This window comes from Empidonax traillii, unplaced genomic scaffold (genome assembly GCF_003031625.1).
Source record: "Empidonax traillii isolate 1590-97213 ecotype Southwest subspecies unplaced genomic scaffold, ASM303162v1 scaffold194:size798623, whole genome shotgun sequence".
NCBI classification, from domain to species: Eukaryota; Metazoa; Chordata; class Aves; order Passeriformes; family Tyrannidae; genus Empidonax; species Empidonax traillii.
The window spans coordinates 274,039-291,961 of NW_020955387.1; the positions used below are offsets into that span (position 1 = coordinate 274,039).

The following is a 17,923-nucleotide window of genomic DNA, read 5'->3' on the forward strand; positions in this document are numbered from 1 at the left end:
TCTGAAATTTTTTCAGTTTGAACAAGCAGAGGAAAATCAAAAATAACTGAATTCCATTTCTCTGCATTCCACCCTGTTTGCAGTCCTACATTCAAGAATCTCTTGTGCAACATAAAAGGGATCCGAAGAAGATAATTAACACTGTCTCTGAGTTAGCTATTAGAAATGTCTAGCATCCAAAACCACAAGTGGAACGTGGGGGACGTTCTGATCCCATGGCTCGCAACTTTCAAACCTTTTTTTTTAAATAAATCTTCGTGTTCTGGATAATGTTGGTGATTTTATATATTTTGTTGGGAACTGAAATGGTTATATAAGTGATAAGCAGAGACACCCTACTTATGTGATTTCATTTCCCAACTATCTCACATAGCAGAAAAAAGATAACTTAATTTAGCAATCTAGCTTATACCTTCTGGTTTTGACTATTTAAGCAATGTAAACCCATTCATTAACCTAAAAAACACTCACTCCTAACACTGCTGGTACGGGAGTAAAGCAGCAGTATGTTTCTGTTTTGTAGATGAAAATAGACTGGAACATAAAACTTGTTCAGAGTCTCTGGCATTTAGCACTGTGTGTCTATGGTGTGTGCATCAGTCAGAAAATACTCTTACTGCTTTTTCCTCTCTACCCAACAGGGTGCAATGGCAGCAACTTACTCTGCTTTGAATCGTAATCAATCACCAGTTTTGGAGCCAGTTGGCCGTTCTACTCTTGCTCAGAGGAGAGGTATAAAAAAAATTACCTCAACAGCCCTGTGAAATGACCTCAGCCAGACACTTGGTACCATGGCATAAGATGATAGCACAAATCATGGCGACAGGTAGCACATATCTGACAGATACCTGCAAGCACACTCTGACCCAGCTGGTACCTATAATGCTGCTGCTCCTGCTGCTGCTACTGCTTTCATCTACTCTCGCTTTAAACTGTTGATGGCAAGTTACTGATCTCACTGGAGCCGCAAACGGAGTGACAAGTGGAAACAATGAAAATGATCATGTTCGCGACTGAATAAACCAGAAGAATTACAAATGCCACCTGTGTCAAAAATACACTGAATAAAAGCACTCTGCACCACATAGCATTATTTTTATAAGGAATATTTTTTTTGTCCCCTAAAATATTCTTTGTTACAGGTAGAAATGGACAGTTTATGTTAAGCACTTAGCTTAAACAATCTGTTTATATTAGCACTATATACTTTGTGCCATCCAACATTTTGTATGTTTTTGTAAACAATTCACAAGCAGTACATTTCTGTGCTGTTTTCTTTAATGTATACATGCCTTGTTTTACTTAGATATTATTAATCATTTTGACAATTAAGTCTGATTAAACAGTTCACCTGGATTAATCAGTATTGTTGGACAGCTCTAAAAGAAGCCTGACTGTTAAACAGCTATTGAATGTAATACTCTATGAATAAGTAGTTCTCCTCACCTATGTCTTTTCTGCATTTTTGTGTTTTTGACACCATGTCATGTTATGAAAATCAGGATACTGTTTATAGTACTCAAAATTCAAACAGTGGATCTCTCACCATACTATATATCCAATAGGTAATATAACCCAGAGAAAAGATAACTTGCTCTGTCTTTTGTTCCCCTTCCTTTTAGTCTCTCCCGTCTAATCTCTGGACTCAGGAATGATTGCTAAATACTTTCTGATAGAGGACATTTCTATATTGTTGATTCTTGCAATCCATTGTTAATATTTTATCTCTAGTCTATGACTTTTGTTTAAGCTGCAAAGGATTTGTTCATTGATTGAATGTTGGCATTATAGAAGAAAGGCAACATTGAAGATAAAGCAAAATGTTGTCCGCTAATAAGGAGAAGCCTGTAAAAGTTTTAAACTACATTCACTGCAAGTGCAAAACTGATGGATCTAATGTTCTGTCAGTTATTTTCTGCTAATTTTACTTGACATTAAAAGCAAAATGAGAGACGAGTCGTCCAGATCTGTTGGGTTAGAAAAGGGCCATTCTAATTTAGCATGAATATAGTATTGTCCCAGTCAGGTAAGATAAAGCTGTTCAGAGTGAACATTCTCACTTTTCTGCAGATGGAAGCAAGTTTGTAATGAGGATGAAAGACTCTAAATACCAATATAAACTTTTAATACCCTTGGCCTCTTGGTGTCTAAAGTAATTAAAGGTGCATCTCCATGGCTGGTCTTGAAAGATCAAATTGCCCACATGAGAGAGCACTGGAATGTGTTTGAATTCAGTGTGTTCCACTCCACCAAAATTACATGCTGCATTAACTCCTTTCAGATATGAAAACAGCTTTTGGGAATTCAGCTTTAGTAAAATATGGATCTGGGGGAATGGCTTACATGAACAATTCAATTTAAAAACTAAAAGGTGCAAATTTTGTTTTGTATAAGAAGGTATTTTCTTGGTTTAGTTGTATTAAATTTCTTTTATGATGATTAATTGGCTTGTTTCCCTGAAATCATCAGAGATTTGTTGAAAGGGAGAATCATCTGTAACACCACAGATTTGCTCTAAGTGAATGGGAGTGCTTCTTCTGCCAGAATTTCTGAGCTCCTAAGGAAACCTTCCTTTGTTAAAATTGAAAGTAATCCCATTATTGTCCTTCTAGCATTGAAACTTGCTTTGTACAGATGCATCTGCCCTTTCTTCAAAAGACATCTCTAACTAGAGGCAGAAAAAGACCATTGACAATTTTTTTGACAGTGTCAGCAGTTCTAGAGGAATTTAGTAAAACCTTACCTTTCAGAAAATGTATTTTCAGCTCTGTGAGCAATTTTAAGTCAGGCTTCTCAAAGCCTGGAAACTGTACCTTCTAGTGGCTTTTAAAGGTGTTAATCAGAAGATTGACATATCTAGTCAACAAACAGGATTTAAAACTGATACTGTTGAAATAAAGGGATGTCAATACTTGCCAATGTGTCAATAAGAACAGTTCAGGAGGGAGTTTCTCCTCTGTTCATTGTGTATCTGTAGGTACCTGGCAAAGAACAGACCAAAAAGAGGAAACGTAAAGCTGCCTCAATATTGGCAATATCCACTTTAAAATAATTTAAAAGTACTTCCAGTAGTTTTATTGTAGCCGTATTTTGTTGTCCTCAAGCTCACTGACGATTAGCCAAATAGTGAAGCAAAGTTAACTCCTACATTTTATGTATCTACATTCTCAAGTGAGTCGTTAATTTAGTCTAGACTTGGCAGATGTTGCTATTATGTCATGTATAGAGCAGCAGAGGATGAACCTTTTAAATTGTAGCAAAACAACTGGGGTTAGCACACCCTAATTTGACTGCATTCAAGTCTAGGTATTTTTAAGTTACTTTCTAAACCAAGGTGTACAGGGTCTGCCTATTTTACAGGCTAGACATGGTTTTATGTACCTTACCTCCTGGTTCCATGTTCACAACTTTCACATTGATTTTTTTGTTTTTTGAGCTGCAGTTGTTAGAACCTATAGCGAAATCCAGATAATAGTTCTTGGAGTCCCAACACCTTTTTATCAGAATGTGAGTGTATGATACACTGTGTACATTCACTGCTGGACTGCCGCTTGGTCTGCAAGGTGTAGCAAGTGACTTAAGGGTACAGAGACATAAAGGATAAAAAAAGGAGAACTGCAGATACAGGTGAATTTTCTGTATGTCAGCCATGGGTTTTTTTAATTTCTTTTTAAGTGTGAAATTATAATTTACTGTGCTTGAGACCACGAGGGAATGGAGGGAAGAGAATAGTTGCAATACTCATTAAATGCCATCTATATCCAGTAAGGGCAACGCTCTGTATTCATAATCACTATAACACTGAATGAAACTTATAGGGAGGTTTTAAGAAAGTATTTAAAACTTTTTTCTAAAAAGACAAGGCCATAAGAAAATAGATTTATGTGTCTGGGATTTTTCTGTGTGTGTGTGTTTTGCTTTTGTAAATGTGGTGTACCAACTAAAGCTGTGCTTTTCTATTATTGGAAGGAAAGGATTTAAAGTGTCCTGGCCCTTAGTAAGCAGCAATGGTTAATAGATGAATTTTCACTTATGAAAATTATGTAAATGATTAGCTTTATCTGATACTCTTGACCTAATCAAAGGGAAGGTGTACTTATGAGGGATGTAATTATTTTGCAACCTAGTTGGGGGGAAGTCTACTTCAACCGTTTTTAAAAAATTACAAAATCACAGATAAAATATTTTTCTATGATTCTATACAATCATCCTTTATACTAGTTTTCTCAGCATGGCATGTAAGTGAGTCTAAGGTACTGTTCCAGGAAATCAGTGGTATTGTACCTTATTCTAGACCATTAAAATAGCATCTGTTAGATGCTTGGCACTGCTGTCATAGACCTGAAATGCTAGTTTTAAAAAATAAAAAAAAATTTACTGAATACTTTAAATGATTGTTTTATTCAGAGTCTGATATAGAAAATGCTCCAATCATGTTATTAATGTGTAATTAAAACTGTTCCAGATGTAACTAGAGACAGTTCTGGAAAGTTATCATTGCTTGTTCTCCTGTCTAATGGCAGGTTTTGTAGTCTTCAAAAGAAATTGAAATTTCTACTATGAATAAACTTTCAAACATCTTAAAATGCTGGTTTGTTTAATCATTAATTTAATATAATGTTGCAGTGTTACGTCATGTTGGGTCAGCTACAGAGGGAGCCAAAGGAAAAATACACATATTCAGCAGATGCTTATAGATCTGATATATGATACAACAAGACCAAAGTGCAAGAATATTGTATTTTAATACTCTGTAAAGATCCCAGTCCACTCTAAAGTAGCACTTAAAGGGAGGCTGCTAAATAATACCTGCAATGTCTGCATTGCTCTGGACGTTGAAAATATAGGCATCTTTGATAGTTAACGAGCCTTTTAAATATTTGAAAAATGAAAATATATGCAGAAGCACTCCGTAACTTGGAAGGTTACAGCCATAATTCATTTTAGCCTTGCAACCCGGAGAACGTGGAAGATTTCCAGAAGTTTGCGTAGTTTACATAAAATTACAGTAATTTTGACAGAGTTTATGAGGAATGTAACCAGAGGCCTTCCTCAGTGAGTACCAAAAGAAAGGTATCAGAGGATATGAAGAGGGGTTTGGTGACTGGTGAGGAGAGATGAAATTCACACATGGGATCCGAGGTGTGCATCGCTGCTACCCTTTGCTCACACAAGGCTTTGCCCCACCTGTCCAAAAGCACCTTAAAATTAATTTACAAATAAACTGGATGATCTGTCAGCTTCAGGAAATTCTGCAAAGGAAGAAAGGGGGGCCGATATAACACAGATCCTGTTGTTATTATCTCCCCTTACTTTAGCCTTCCTTAACTTCATACCCACTCACTTTCAGAATGGTTTGGGTTGGAAGGGACCTTAAAGATCATCCAATTCCAACCTCCCTGCCGTGGGGAGAGACACTTTCCTCTAGACCAGGTTGCTCAGAGCCCCGTCCAACCTGGCCTTGGACACCTCCAGGGATGGGGCATCCACAGCTTCCCTGGGCAACCTGTTCCAGTGTCTCGTCATCCTCACAGCAAAGAATTTTTTCCTACTATCTAAGCTAAACCTACTCTTTTTCAATTTTAACCCATTGCCCCTTCTCCCATCGCTACATTCCCCCGTAAACAGTCTTGCCCCTCTCTCCTGTGCGTCCCCCTGGGAAGCGAGGGGAGTTATCACGGGCAGCGCTCCGGCCCGGCGGTGCGCGGTGTCCCCGGGCTGGCTGGGTGCGCGCTGCCCGTTCCTCCTCCTTTCCCCTGGGCTCCAGCCCCGGCCGCCCCGCCGTTCCCGGCCCGGCCCGGCCGTGTCCGCTCTCGGGGCCGGGGCGGGCAGTGCCGGGCGGTGCCGGGACCCCTCCGTGCCGCGGGGGGCGCTGTGGGCCCGGGGGCGCCGCGGCCGGAGCGCAGCGCACGAGCCCGCGCAGCGCCGGAGCCGCCACCGCCGGACCCGCCCGGAGCCGCCGCCGAGCCCGAACAGCCGCCCCCGCCGCTCCCCGCCCGCAGCCCCCGCCCGCAGCCCCTCCGCGGCGGAGCGCCCGGCGCCATGCCCAAGAATAAAGGTGAGGCGCCTGTCCGGCTGTGGGGCCCGCAGCGGCGAGGCCCGGCCCGGGCGCGACCGCGCAGGGCAGGCCAGGCCCGGGGGAGCCTCTCACGTGGGCGCCGCCGGGGCCCGGAGCCTTCGGGTAGGGCCGGACGGGCCCTCCCGCCCCCAAGGAGGGTCCCCGGGCCGGTTCCCCCTGCCGGAGGCCGCCGGGACCCGGCCCGGAGCGGGAGGCCCTGCCCGGGGCTCGGTTGTCAAAGGCGGCCCTGCCCAGGAGGCGGCCGGGCCCTCGCTGGGCAGCGCCGGCGCCGCTGCTGCTGCTGCTGCTGCCCCCCTTCTTCCCCACTCGGAAAGGAAAAGCAGAAACCGCGAGGGGAAGGGAACGGCAGGTTTTTAGCAGGGGGGCTGAAGTATGAGCTGATTTGGTACGTCTTCGTGAAGAGCATCTAATGCTGTCGCCACGTGTGTGCCTTTTAAAAAAGGTAGCTGTACCTGGAGCATTAGCTTCCCCTTGAGTGTTTCAGGGATTTTAGCACCGCGGTAACTCGGGTTATTCGTCTGCTCTTTGATGGTTACGTGCGTCAGGTTATCCCACCATTATTTAGGAGGTATGTGGTGGCAGGGATCACAGAAGCTGGAAATGGCCATCTTGTGGAAATCCTTGTTGAAGGCTGCTGTCACTCCGGAGCAACCAGGACATCTTGTACAGTGGAGACTCTGTGTAACTACTCAGCTAAAAATTTAGACCTACAAATGTTAACAGTAAGCAAAAAAAAAAATAATCTAGATTTGGACAGGACACTTTAAACAGCCATCTAGAGAACGAGCACAGAAAAATCTCCATAAGTCTGATTATTTCATTCACTGTATTCAGACAGTAACACGTGCTTTTTCCTCCTCCCCCTTTTAATTTAGGCAAAGGAGGTAAAAACAGGCGACGAGGTAAGAATGAGAATGAATCAGAAAAAAGAGAACTGGTGTTCAAAGAAGATGGGCAAGGTGAGTTTTTAACTATAGTATGGCAGTGTCATTGTTTTCAGTCACGTACTGTAAGTGACAGGCATTGGAAGTTGATACACAAAACATCTGGATGACTGAGAAAAGTGAAGTTACTGTTATTGAATAAAGAGAGGTCATCTTATTGGGGTTGTATTTGAGTTCTAAATGACATAGAAGAAAGTAGGAAAAGGGAAATTTTAAATAGCTCCACTACTTAAGAATGAAGCTTGCCTCTCCTTGACCTCACTGCGATGCTCTGTGTAAAACAGCACATAAGCATTTCCTAGAAGCCCCTTGAGTAGCTTTGGGCAAGGGGCTGTAAGCAGCTGGCTTAGCAGATGTGGCCAGTAATTGTCTCTGGGATGCACAGTCCCACTTTCTGTTTTATACTGACTGTGATGTCTCTCGAATCCTTCAGTGAGCTCCCAAAGTCTGACCTGTCAGAACCAGTCAACTCACTGTTCTGTCCTCTCATGGTTTGGCTCCTGGGCTGAGAAGTCTCACAACTATTAAAACAGGAGCAATAGGTCCTTGCTGGGCTGTTGTCGGGTGAAGGTGGCTCCAGGAGTGGAGAGTGATGATTACATTCCCCTCTGCCCTGCCTTTTGGTTACCGTGAGCTCACCTCCCTTTTGACTCGCCCTGTCTTGCGTGTCACACTCCTGTGTTTGCTCACATAATTTGAGTATTTTCCTAGTGACCAATTAATCAGTTGGTTTGTCAGAAACACGGTCCTGACTGAAATCGCTTTAAAAGAAACGACACTGAACCAATTTCTGATATTCTGTGATGGCTGTAAGCAAAAAAGGAGTTGATTTTGATGGACCTACATAACTTAAAATCCTTTTCAACTCCCAAGCAAAATCTACTCAGTGAATTATTCTGTTATGAATAGTCTCGTGTTTGTTGGACTATCTTACTTGTGCTAAGGGAAAGATTTTAGAATGTTGAGATACAGCTCTGGCTAATTGAGAGAATTTTTCCCCTGGCAAGTATAGGTGATCAGTTCATGCTAACTCTGTAACTTAAAAACATCATCGTCATCATATAATAATAATATTACAAGCTTTATTCCTTTTAGTTAAATGATAATGCATTATGCTACAAACTTCAATAATGTGTGTGAAGTTCTCCAGTAGTTATTTCTGGAACTTGGTGAGGGAGGAGATGAAATACACCCTGAAAAACTGAGGGTAGGTGTTGGAGAGATGCTTCATAGATTTCAGCTGAAGTCTGGTAGTTGACAGCAGTGAGATTTTGTCAGGACAGGTGCTGTGATGCCATCATAAACTTTCAAACTCCAAGTGTGACTCAATAGCTCTGAAAATTATCTGTAAGTGTTTCAGAAGGAACAAAAGCATGGATGCAAACAGTATTAGCAGTCTTTGAAAATACTGACATTAACAAAATGACATTAATGACATTAACAAAAACTGTGATACATTCAACAGCCTGTGTGGCTGCTCAAAGCTCCTCTCAGCTGTTCATGTTCATTTTGACTAAAATTTTGGTTACAATGTCAAAAGCTATTGGATGCATCATGAAGCTGGATTTGTTTAGAAGTTTTGCTCTGTGGCGCTTTGGCATGTGGTAGACTCAGCAGTGCTGGGTTCAGGCTTGGACTGGCTGATCTTACAAGTCTTTTCTGACCAAAATGATTGTACGTTACCGTCTCTTTCAGAATATGCCCAGGTGATCAAGATGTTAGGCAATGGAAGACTGGAGGCATTATGTTTTGATGGTGTGAAGAGGTTATGTCATATTAGAGGGAAGCTAAGAAAAAAGGTAATTCTGAAGCATTGCAATAGGGAACAGTGACTTTATACATGCTGTATAATTGTAAAAATTTACATACTTAGCTTGTTACAAAAATTAATATTTCTACTGCACTTAATACCTTAAATATATTTTTTTGGTAGTAAACTAGTTTATCTTTCTGTTTCTCTTGCCAGCACAAGAGTAGGCAGTGTTTGGCTTTTGGGTGAAGCTCACAGTTGAAGGGCTGCCTTTGGATGTGTGTATTTCAGGGGAGGGGGGTTTGGCTGCTTATCAAATACTAGCTTTCATATTCTAAAAATTTATAAGTATATAAAATAATAAAAAGCTCCCTAATTGTAGATGTGCTCTTCACTGTGCTTGTCCATCACCCCCTTCATCAGGTTTTGCTCTGAGTTTTACCCTTGTGGAGCTCAGTTCACAGAGTGGTGGCTTGATTGCATTATTTCTGTTTTCTCAGAAGTTAAGGCTTAGTAACCACCCTGTTGGCCAGAAGCTCTTCAAAGAAGTTGGATGTACCTTGTAATAGTTCCATAACATGTAAAATAAATGTAACTATGAGTACTTTATGACCTCAGTTTTGCTGTTAAAATAAGAAATTGGATATTTCCAGCTTACTGGTTAGAAAGTGAGGGGGGTGGCTGTAAGTGATGTTTCATGTCTCTCAGCAAACATAAATGTACTGCTTGCTTCTTGTGTTGCACAAGAGAAGTTGAATTGCTGTAACATGATGTATTTTTTCTCGTTCAGGTTTGGATAAATACATCTGATATTATATTGATTGGCTTAAGAGACTACCAGGTAAAAATTCAGTATAATTTGCCAATAAAGAGTGTCTTATGAGCAGCTTTATTTAATGTTAAAACTGCAGCAGGTGTTGTGAGGAAATTCCCATCTTAACTTTGAATTTGTCTTTAGTTACGCTAAATCATGACTTTTAGTTTCCTTGTATTACAGAAGAATTGTAATGAGTAGACAAATTCTGGTTCAGCTTGTTCTTCTAAATTGCACCCTGAGACTTTGTGAGTGGAGGTGCTTATTGTCATCACACCTGACCTTATTTTTTCCAGATGTAGCTGTTTGATGCTTGGATCCTGTGATATAAAGGGAGATCGGATCAAACACCAAACATTTTATTGTGATAATCGTAATTTTTGATAATCAAAATTTTGGAGCCTTGATGTTTAGGCTTTTACCTCAAGAGGCAAATTGGTCAGTGAATAGTTTGTGCTTAAATGTCCAACTATGGAGTAGCATAATTATACCTAATATCAATGGTAATGGAAAACGGTTGTCAGCTTTTCACTTGGTAAATGCCATTCATAAATGTTAGTGTTGTGTCTTCAGTTGAAATAAATTCTGCTCCTGAAATGTGCATTAGAGTTGTAAAACATTATAAGACACTGTCATTTACTGTAAGTATTCAAGTACTTAAAACTAGGAATTTTTCATTTTGGCACTTTCTGATTGACCCCCAGCCACTCACTACGTGTGATCTCTGAAGAAAGGTTGATTTCAAAGGCATGAAACTGAACTTCTGAAATTGTCAAATTCTTAGAAGTTCTCAATTGTCTCAAATTCTCTTCTTGTTGCCCAGAGAAGTTATGGCACACCACCCCTGGCAGTGTTCGAGGCCAGGCTGGATGGCCACTGAGCAACCTGGTCTAGTGGAAGGTGTCCCTGCCCTTGGCAGGGGTGTTGGAACAAGATGATCTTTAAAGGCCCCTTCCGACCCAAACCATTCTATGATTGTATAAATTACTTGTAATAGGAGAAAATTAGGTTTCTACCCAGAAGAAATGAAAATACTGCACAAATGAGGTTTTTCTGCTTAACATTTAAAGAAACTGGAGGGGAAGGAGGAACAAGATACTCTTCTATGAATAATATAGGTGTTACTCCTCTGTAAATAATATAGTTGTTGTAAGTAACATAGTCTGCTGAGGTTAGTAGATTTATTTTTGCTTCATAGATGACTAATGAAGTCTAATAAATTCTTTTTTAGGATAACAAGGCTGATGTTATTCTAAAGTACAATGCAGATGAGGCCAGAAGTCTGAAAGCATACGGGGAGCTTCCAGAACATGGTAAGAACCTTTTCACTTCGAATTGGAAGTTCATATTGGACAAGAATATTCAATATATCTTGACATGGTGTGAGTGCACTCTTGAACTTCTCTAAATTCCTTTTTAGCCAAAATCAATGAAACAGACACATTCGGTCCTGGAGATGATGATGAAATCCAGTTTGATGATATTGGGGATGATGATGAAGATATTGATGATGTAAGTAGTAAATGTGTATTTTGTATCATCTTTGACAATATGGTGGTGTTCCTTGTTTCATAGCCAGTAAAATAACACATTGGTGTTTTGAATAGGGACTGCTTCAGGTGAAGGCATTCACCACTCACAGTGGTGAGGTGAATGCCAGCTTTCTGTTCTCTGTCCTCTCCTACAGTCATTCCCCAGCTGACCTCTAAGCACATAGTACACTTTTTGACATGTTGTTAAAACATACATGGAGAGCAATCTTCTCATTACCCTGAAGATGCCTAAAGGATAATCAAAGTTGTTTGACCCCCAAATTCCTCTGTAGGTTTAACAACCTTACTGTCTAATAAGAACTGCAGAAATAACTGAGGCAATTGTATGGTTTTTAAAAAACAAAAGCTTTAGTTCTCCATTTTTGTTTACATAAAAATCATAAAAGGCTGCATTTTAATAATTTCTAATGTTAACCATAGTTCCGAGTTTACAGATTGTGGCAATCACTTTTGTTACTGCTGATCACTCCATAGTAACTGGCCATGCACACTCTGAAATGATAGTACTAAAATTGCTATGATTCAGATTTTATAGTAAATTGCAGAAGTAGGATTTGCTGTGCAGTGTTTTCTAAGGTGATGCACTTTATTTACAGTTGAGAGATGAATCTGTGCAAGGTCAGCTGGCTGAGAGGATAAGTAGTAACTTACTGAGCCACTGAGTTAATTGGATAGACTGTTCTAAGCATATTATTATGTTTTAATTCTTCATCTTTTTAGTCCTCTCTCTCTGAGTTGACACTATGGCTAATTCTTTTAAAATGCTTACCTTATTTTGACTTTTTTTTAGGTTCTCAGTATTTGATGCATTAGAACAAATATTTTAAAACTATCAAAATCATCAGACTTTTGGCCTGCCAGTGATTGAGGTTACTGAAGATTTAGTTCACTGAAGCTAGAAAAACTTGCTAGTATTGCGTGCTTTTAATAATGAAGTTAATTGTAAGGCATCAAAGTGATAAGAAGCTGCAGAAGAAATTTGCAAACTAATGGATCTGTGTGTGGAATATTGTATTTAAGTGAGCTATGATTGTTTTTAAGCTTTTGTCTGCTGTGCAGATAATATCATGCTTTAGGAAAGGAACAGACATAAAGACAAAGTGTAAATAATCTCTCTGAGGGTCACCCTGGTATACCTGGGATGAAGTGCAGATTCCAAGGTCATAGTTCAGGTGAAAAACTCTGTGGAATCTTTTCTTTATTTTTTATGTCAGAAGAATGATAGAAGGTCACTACTCAGGGAATTGACCCTCAAACTTGGTTTATTTTTGTTTTTGAGAATCATTGGCCAATTTGTGTCTGTACTATTGATGCATAATTGTATTGCAGATACTGTGGTTGTGCAGAATTGCTCCCCTGCATGACCAGTGTATTGTCACAGGGCTGTGGGGACATCAGTGGAGAGCAATTGTTCACATGTTTTAGAAAACAGGATATGAGCTGAGGCAAAATCAGGACTGTACTAAATTCGGGAAGACTCCTGTTGAACTGTAAAAGTAACTTAAAGAAAGAGTTGCTTGATGAAAAATGCACTTGCATTAGATAAATGATGTGGTGTTTTTGCTTTTCAGATCTAATTTGAAACAGAGGTTTACATTCCGACTTTTTTCCTCCAAGGATTGTTCTACATTGATACTTCGATTATTTTTTGGGTGAAGTCCCTTACTTTTAAGAGAACCGAAAATTCCCGGTAAAGAGCGTAGTTTTACATCAAAAGGATTTATTTTCAATGTTTGTTTTAAAGTATTTATATTTCTTTAGAAATGGATAATGCTGGATTATCACAAAGGTTCAGTGACACACCACAAATATTTTGTCTCTTCACCAATTAGAGCTTTTACCTCTGGATGTAAGTGAAATACAGTGACATGGGCTGTAAAAGACTGCATTTTTCCCTCTTCTGCTTTCATCACTACAATTCCAGTTAAACTTGTATTTTGAAATAAAAAATGTTTACCCTGTAATTATCATTAAAGACAAATACCCAGTTCAGATTAGTATCAAATCATACTATGCAGTGTCTGTCCTTATACCCCTTGCCTTGATGTAACCTTTAAAAAAGATTTTGATAATATAAAAGGAAGGCAGAAATCTGCATTTAAACTCATAATGCTTGATGAATCTGCTTTTCATGTCTAGTAGCATGCTGCTATTTTTATACTGATTTTGATAATTAAAAACACTCATTATTTCAAAGGTGTAAATTTTCCACGGTGGAGGGAGGGGTAGGGGAGGAGGAAGGATAAAAAGTGAGCAGCATCTCAAAATTTCGCAGTTTTTGGGAACTGCGGTTCGTGCCGAGGCCGAGCTGTAGTTGCAGACGATGAACACTGGGTGGCGCCCGACTGAACAGCGAGACACGAATGCGACACGTTCACAGTCGGGTTTGTACTGAAAAATACGTAAAACAGGTTTTCCCCAAAGTGAACGCCTAACACTCTCGATATGGTAAACATGTAGAATATTTTTACATTATATAAAGGGTTATGTTAAGAGTAGAGTTTTATTTTAATCTGAAATTCCATACATTGTAAGGTGCAACATAAAAGCTTATGTGAATGTTGAGTAACAATATAAATGGGAAAATAAATTTGTGTCAAAAGTAGGAAGAGAATCTTTTCATCCAGAATAAATCACTGAAGCAGACTACTGGAAAGATTCTTCTCCACCTTCAGACTGGAGGAATCAGTTGAGAAACTGAATAAAGAACTAACATCATCATGCAAATATTATTTTGTGGTAGCCTTAGTTTCTTTGTCTTCGATTATGTATTTAACAACTTTGAAAGCAGGCTAATGGAAAACTTCCTTTTGTGCCATAAAGATCTGATTCTTGACACTTGTATTCCTTATACAGTCTTTTTGGTATGATGTAAAGTGACTACCCCAATAGATAAAACAAAATGGCTTTAAATCCGGAGTGGCCTCATTGCTTTACATTGAGTTTTAAAGAGATTTAAACATCCAGAGCTTTTGTGAAAATGTCTTCCCTTTTACTTCTTTCTTTCATTATAATGTCTTGTCTTCCTTATGTGAATCTGGTACCTCTCACTAGGAATAACATTTTCTTAGTATTAAGTAATTTTGCCCATGTTTTATGGATTTTAAATATTTGTTGTAAAATCTTGCTAAATACTGAGGAAAAGATACTACCACACAGTGTTCTTATCCCACTGATCTTAAAGTATCAATTTATTGTCTTTGTATGCCTATCAGGTTCACTTGTGAAGGAACAGAAATGCTGTAATATTCCAAGGTGAGGCTTATAAACCGTTCCCACACTGATTGGTTTCCTCAACATATTAAGCAGGCCTTTAACCCTTGAAAATGGTTAAAAGCTCTCTAAAAACTGATCTTGAGATCGAAGTGCAGAAGGTATCTGTTGTTCAGTTGTACTAGTGAAAAGGTTAATGATTGAATTGCAGTGACTGTGTACTGAAGGTACAGATATTATGGAAACTATACTTGCCCAAACCCATCTTGTGTGTGTGGGAAGAATGCAAAGTGCATGGTCAGCGCTAAGGAGAAACACAAATGCGCACAGTGCTGCTGTAGGGAACTCACTTCCCTGTACCAGAGACCTCCAGTGCAACAGAGACTTCAGCTGTGGGTCAGACAAAACTCTGTTCCTGTCAGAATTGGTTATGGTTTGTCCTGAGGTTCCTCCCAATCTTTATTGCTCCCAGGCTCGTGTCTGGCTCAACCTAAACTTTGAAGGTTTTAAGGAAATTTCCTGTTTAACTGGTAATTTCGTATTAGTGCTCTGGCTCAACACCATCTGGTTTCTGCTTACATGCTGGGCTCTGATGCCTCCTTGAGTACACTTGGTCATCTTGTTTCTCCATCCACTGCTGAAGCTCCCTTCATAGTGCAGTTTAGGCAACCTTTTATTGTCCCTCTTACCTCTCTCTTTTTCGGGGTGGAAAAACAGTTTGTATGAGTAGCTGTGTTTCCCACATCTCCATGCAGAGAACAGTGGTAGAACAGTAGCTGCAAGGTAGAGGATTGCAAATTTGCTGACTCTAAAGCCATGAAAGGTGCTCCATCTGTATTTCCTAGATACATTTTCAATAATTCTTGTTTAACTTTGGGAACTGCTGCTGGATAGTATAGTGCAAGTATAGTGCACTTTTTATACTTTTCAAGTATAGTGCAAAGCTGAAAGTAGGGATTCAAAAATTATTCTTCTGCACCCAAAGTATAAACTTTGTGTTCGCTGTTTCCCACTTTGAGGTTTTCTCTGTGGTTAACATTTTGAAAAATTATTTTAATTCATTGTTCCAAATCTTTATCTCTTTACCTTATGACAGGGGCAGCCGTGCATTTTCTTGGACAGGCCTAATGTTTTTCCACACTAATCGTAAGCGGATACAGTCCAGATACAGTAACTGAAAAAACCACATGATTAAACAAAAGAAACAACACTGCCATGCTGATCCGTGACACAGCCACTTATGTTCCATGTATGGTACCATATTATACGTACACACACCTGAAGTGGTGTACAGATGCAGCTTGGTCGAGGTGAGGCTGGCACAGGGATTGCTCTGCACCCTGGGCTATGGCAGGAATGGAAATGGGCCAGAGGGTGCCGTGTTGCTCCATGTGTATCCAGCCGTGCTCCGACCAGGTTCTTCACAATGAACAGGCAGGACTGGTGGCACATCTGTGTGTGAGATAATGCTGGGACTGCTGCTCCCTGAGGCCCTCTGGCCGTAAGTCCTGTCTTCAGGTGAGTTGGGGTGTCAGCTGTTCCTGCTGTTGAGCAAGCTCCAGTCTAATCCATAATTATTTGCAGTTCCTGAATTTAAATATCAAGGGACTTGAATTATTATATGGTTTCCTGGAGGACTCAAACCTGGCTTTTCGGCTGTGGACACCATAGGTAGGTCAACCACTTTATAGAAGAAGACTTAAAATTAGGTGGAGTCTTCTGGAAGATGTGTGGGAAGAGGGAAGTATTATCTGAAATCACCCTGTAGTAGTCTGAGTGCAGTTTATTTGTTCCTTTAAACTTGAGGCCCGTTGCTGGCTTTTCTGAAGGTAGCTGTTGGCAATGCTTTCTTATTTTGATACAAAAATGAATCTTGAGAATTTATTTCTTGGACTGTGATTGCCCTTCCCTTTGGAGAAGGAGGGAGAAAAGGTAAGTAGGGAGGATGCCCCTTTGTTATATTTTGAATCACAGCAAGCAGGAGTCAGAGTATAGCTTGTGCTCTGTCCTGCCCATCAGATTTCATGCCAGAGAAGATCAAAGTTGGGATTATAAAATGCCATCTCAACCAAATAAAGGAGCAAACTGAAAATTGTGAGTACCTTCCTGGAGTAATTCCAACTAGGAAGTAGGTACTAGCAGCAGGGAGCCACTAGCAGCATCTGAAGACTTGCTTCTCACTTTTAAGTGGGTGGTTGCTCCTGAGCCACACTTGGGATCCAAATGTTTTAATTCCATTTAATTGCATTTTCAGGATTATTGTTAGATGCTTAGTGGGACAAAAAATACATAGATGAGACTGTGTTGGCTGTCCTGCGAAGCTTCGTGTTTTTTCCAAGATGTTTGTAGACAGAGAGGACACTTGCACAGCAGTTTTATTTATATCCAGGCTGCTGACACAAGGAAAGTTTCAGCAGAAGCTGACAGAGACTTGGTAACAGATGAATGGCCTATGACTGCATCACTTGCTCCCTAAATTCTCCTTTGAAACGCTCTCACTGTGTTTTGTAGGCCCCCACTCTTCCCTCTTGCAGAATTGAGTGGCTTGTATTTGTGTGTCTGAGCTGTGGTGGTGTAGGAGTCTCTCCTGTGGCCAGCAGCATCTATATTCCTTAATCAATCCGACTCTTCTTTATGGTTAATGAATTTTATTCCCAGCTGAGGAAGATGATCAGTTAAATGCCTTTATGTGATTGGCCTCTGGAGGGAGCAGACAAGCCAAAAACCAAGACCTTGACAGGTCAGAGCAAGCAGATTGCCTCAGCCTGTGGGTAAAAAGAGATTCTAGCGCTGGGTGTCTGGGACTCGGAGGTGCCCGGTGTCTGCAGTAAGTATTGCCAGCAATAGAAATACTTGAAGGGTTTTTTTTTTTAAAGGTTTTCCAAGTAAGTTGTCTCCTTCCTAAAGAAGCAACTGATTGAAGGATTTAAGAATGGGCTGAGGTGCAAGCCTGGCACTGGCAGCAAGGTATGATGATGGTACTGCTGTTCCCAAATGTAGTAAATATAGCAAAGAGCAGCAGATACACCGGAGGAACCCCGTGGGACACCCAGAACTGTATAGGCTATGTATGTTCCGCTGTCTATGGTGCCAGCTGTCAGGGAGGATTCAGCTTTGTGACAACCCTCAAGACAGTGACAGGACACTCTGCAGTTACTGTGTTTAGCCTCTATGCTTCGGGAAGAAAGCCAAGGGCTGCACAGGGCTTGAGGAAACAGCTTCTGACTTACAAGACTTTGAAACTAACTGTAGTAGACAGTGGTGGAGGGTGGGGAAAGATGCAGTAACGAGGTTTCTGAGAGAAATTTTACTCTTTTGCTGCCAGACCCGTGAAAAGATCTTCCCTGCTCAGTGCTGAAACTGGAGATGTACAGAGAAGCTACAGTGCTAAAAGGTGTGGAAGACCTTGCCCCCTTCCTATCCAGTGGACAGCGATTGTGCCAACTTGCCTTGCCAGGTTGCTCTGGAATATGTCTGGGATGTTAATAATCAACTGTTGCAGCAGGTGGCTGACCAGGGGGAGTCTTGCAGCAGCTCAGTCACAGGGACCCTTGTGCAAAGAACAATATG

The 17,923-nt window shown here is 40.5% G+C and overlaps 2 protein-coding genes across 5 annotated transcripts in view; both read left to right on the forward strand.

Annotated features, from left to right (window-relative positions):
* The window catches only part of RPS6KA3 (ribosomal protein S6 kinase A3), a 77,142-nt gene extending 72,556 nt beyond the window's left edge, over positions 1-4,586 (forward strand). For all 3 annotated transcript variants that reach the window (XM_027886764.1, XM_027886763.1, XM_027886765.1), the window contains one exon: positions 642-4,586. In XM_027886764.1, the coding sequence (XP_027742565.1) occupies positions 642-764 (123 nt within the window). In that variant the 3' untranslated portion in view covers positions 765-4,586. The remainder of the gene's footprint in view (positions 1-641) is intronic.
* Positions 4,587-5,991: 1,405 nt separating this feature from the next.
* On the forward strand, positions 5,992-14,053 carry LOC114058913 (eukaryotic translation initiation factor 1A, Y-chromosomal). 2 transcript variants are annotated; one of them, XM_027886767.1, is made up of 7 exons: positions 5,992-6,058; positions 6,955-7,038; positions 8,719-8,822; positions 9,564-9,614; positions 10,819-10,900; positions 11,008-11,099; positions 12,712-14,053. In XM_027886767.1, the coding sequence occupies exons 1-7, from the start codon at positions 6,043-6,045 to the stop codon at positions 12,715-12,717; spliced, it is 435 nt and encodes a 144-aa protein (XP_027742568.1). In that variant the 5' UTR covers positions 5,992-6,042; the 3' UTR covers positions 12,718-14,053. The 2 variants fall into 2 exon arrangements, with proteins under 2 accessions (XP_027742568.1, XP_027742567.1); XM_027886766.1 differs by lacking the exon at positions 5,992-6,058 and adding an exon at positions 6,534-6,647.
* The last annotated feature ends 3,870 nt before the right edge of the window (positions 14,054-17,923 follow it).

Bases quoted from the DNA above. Each gene is read 5' to 3' on its own strand.
- LOC114058913 (XM_027886766.1), top strand. From the start codon at position 6,608: ATGGTTACGTGCGTCAGGTTATCCCACCATTATTTAGGAG. The intron at 7,039-8,718 runs GTGAGTTTTTAA...CGTCTCTTTCAG, and splicing joins GTTCAAAGAAGATGGGCAAG to AATATGCCCAGGTGATCAAG. The intron at 10,901-11,007 runs GTAAGAACCTTT...ATTCCTTTTTAG, and splicing joins CGGGGAGCTTCCAGAACATG to CCAAAATCAATGAAACAGAC.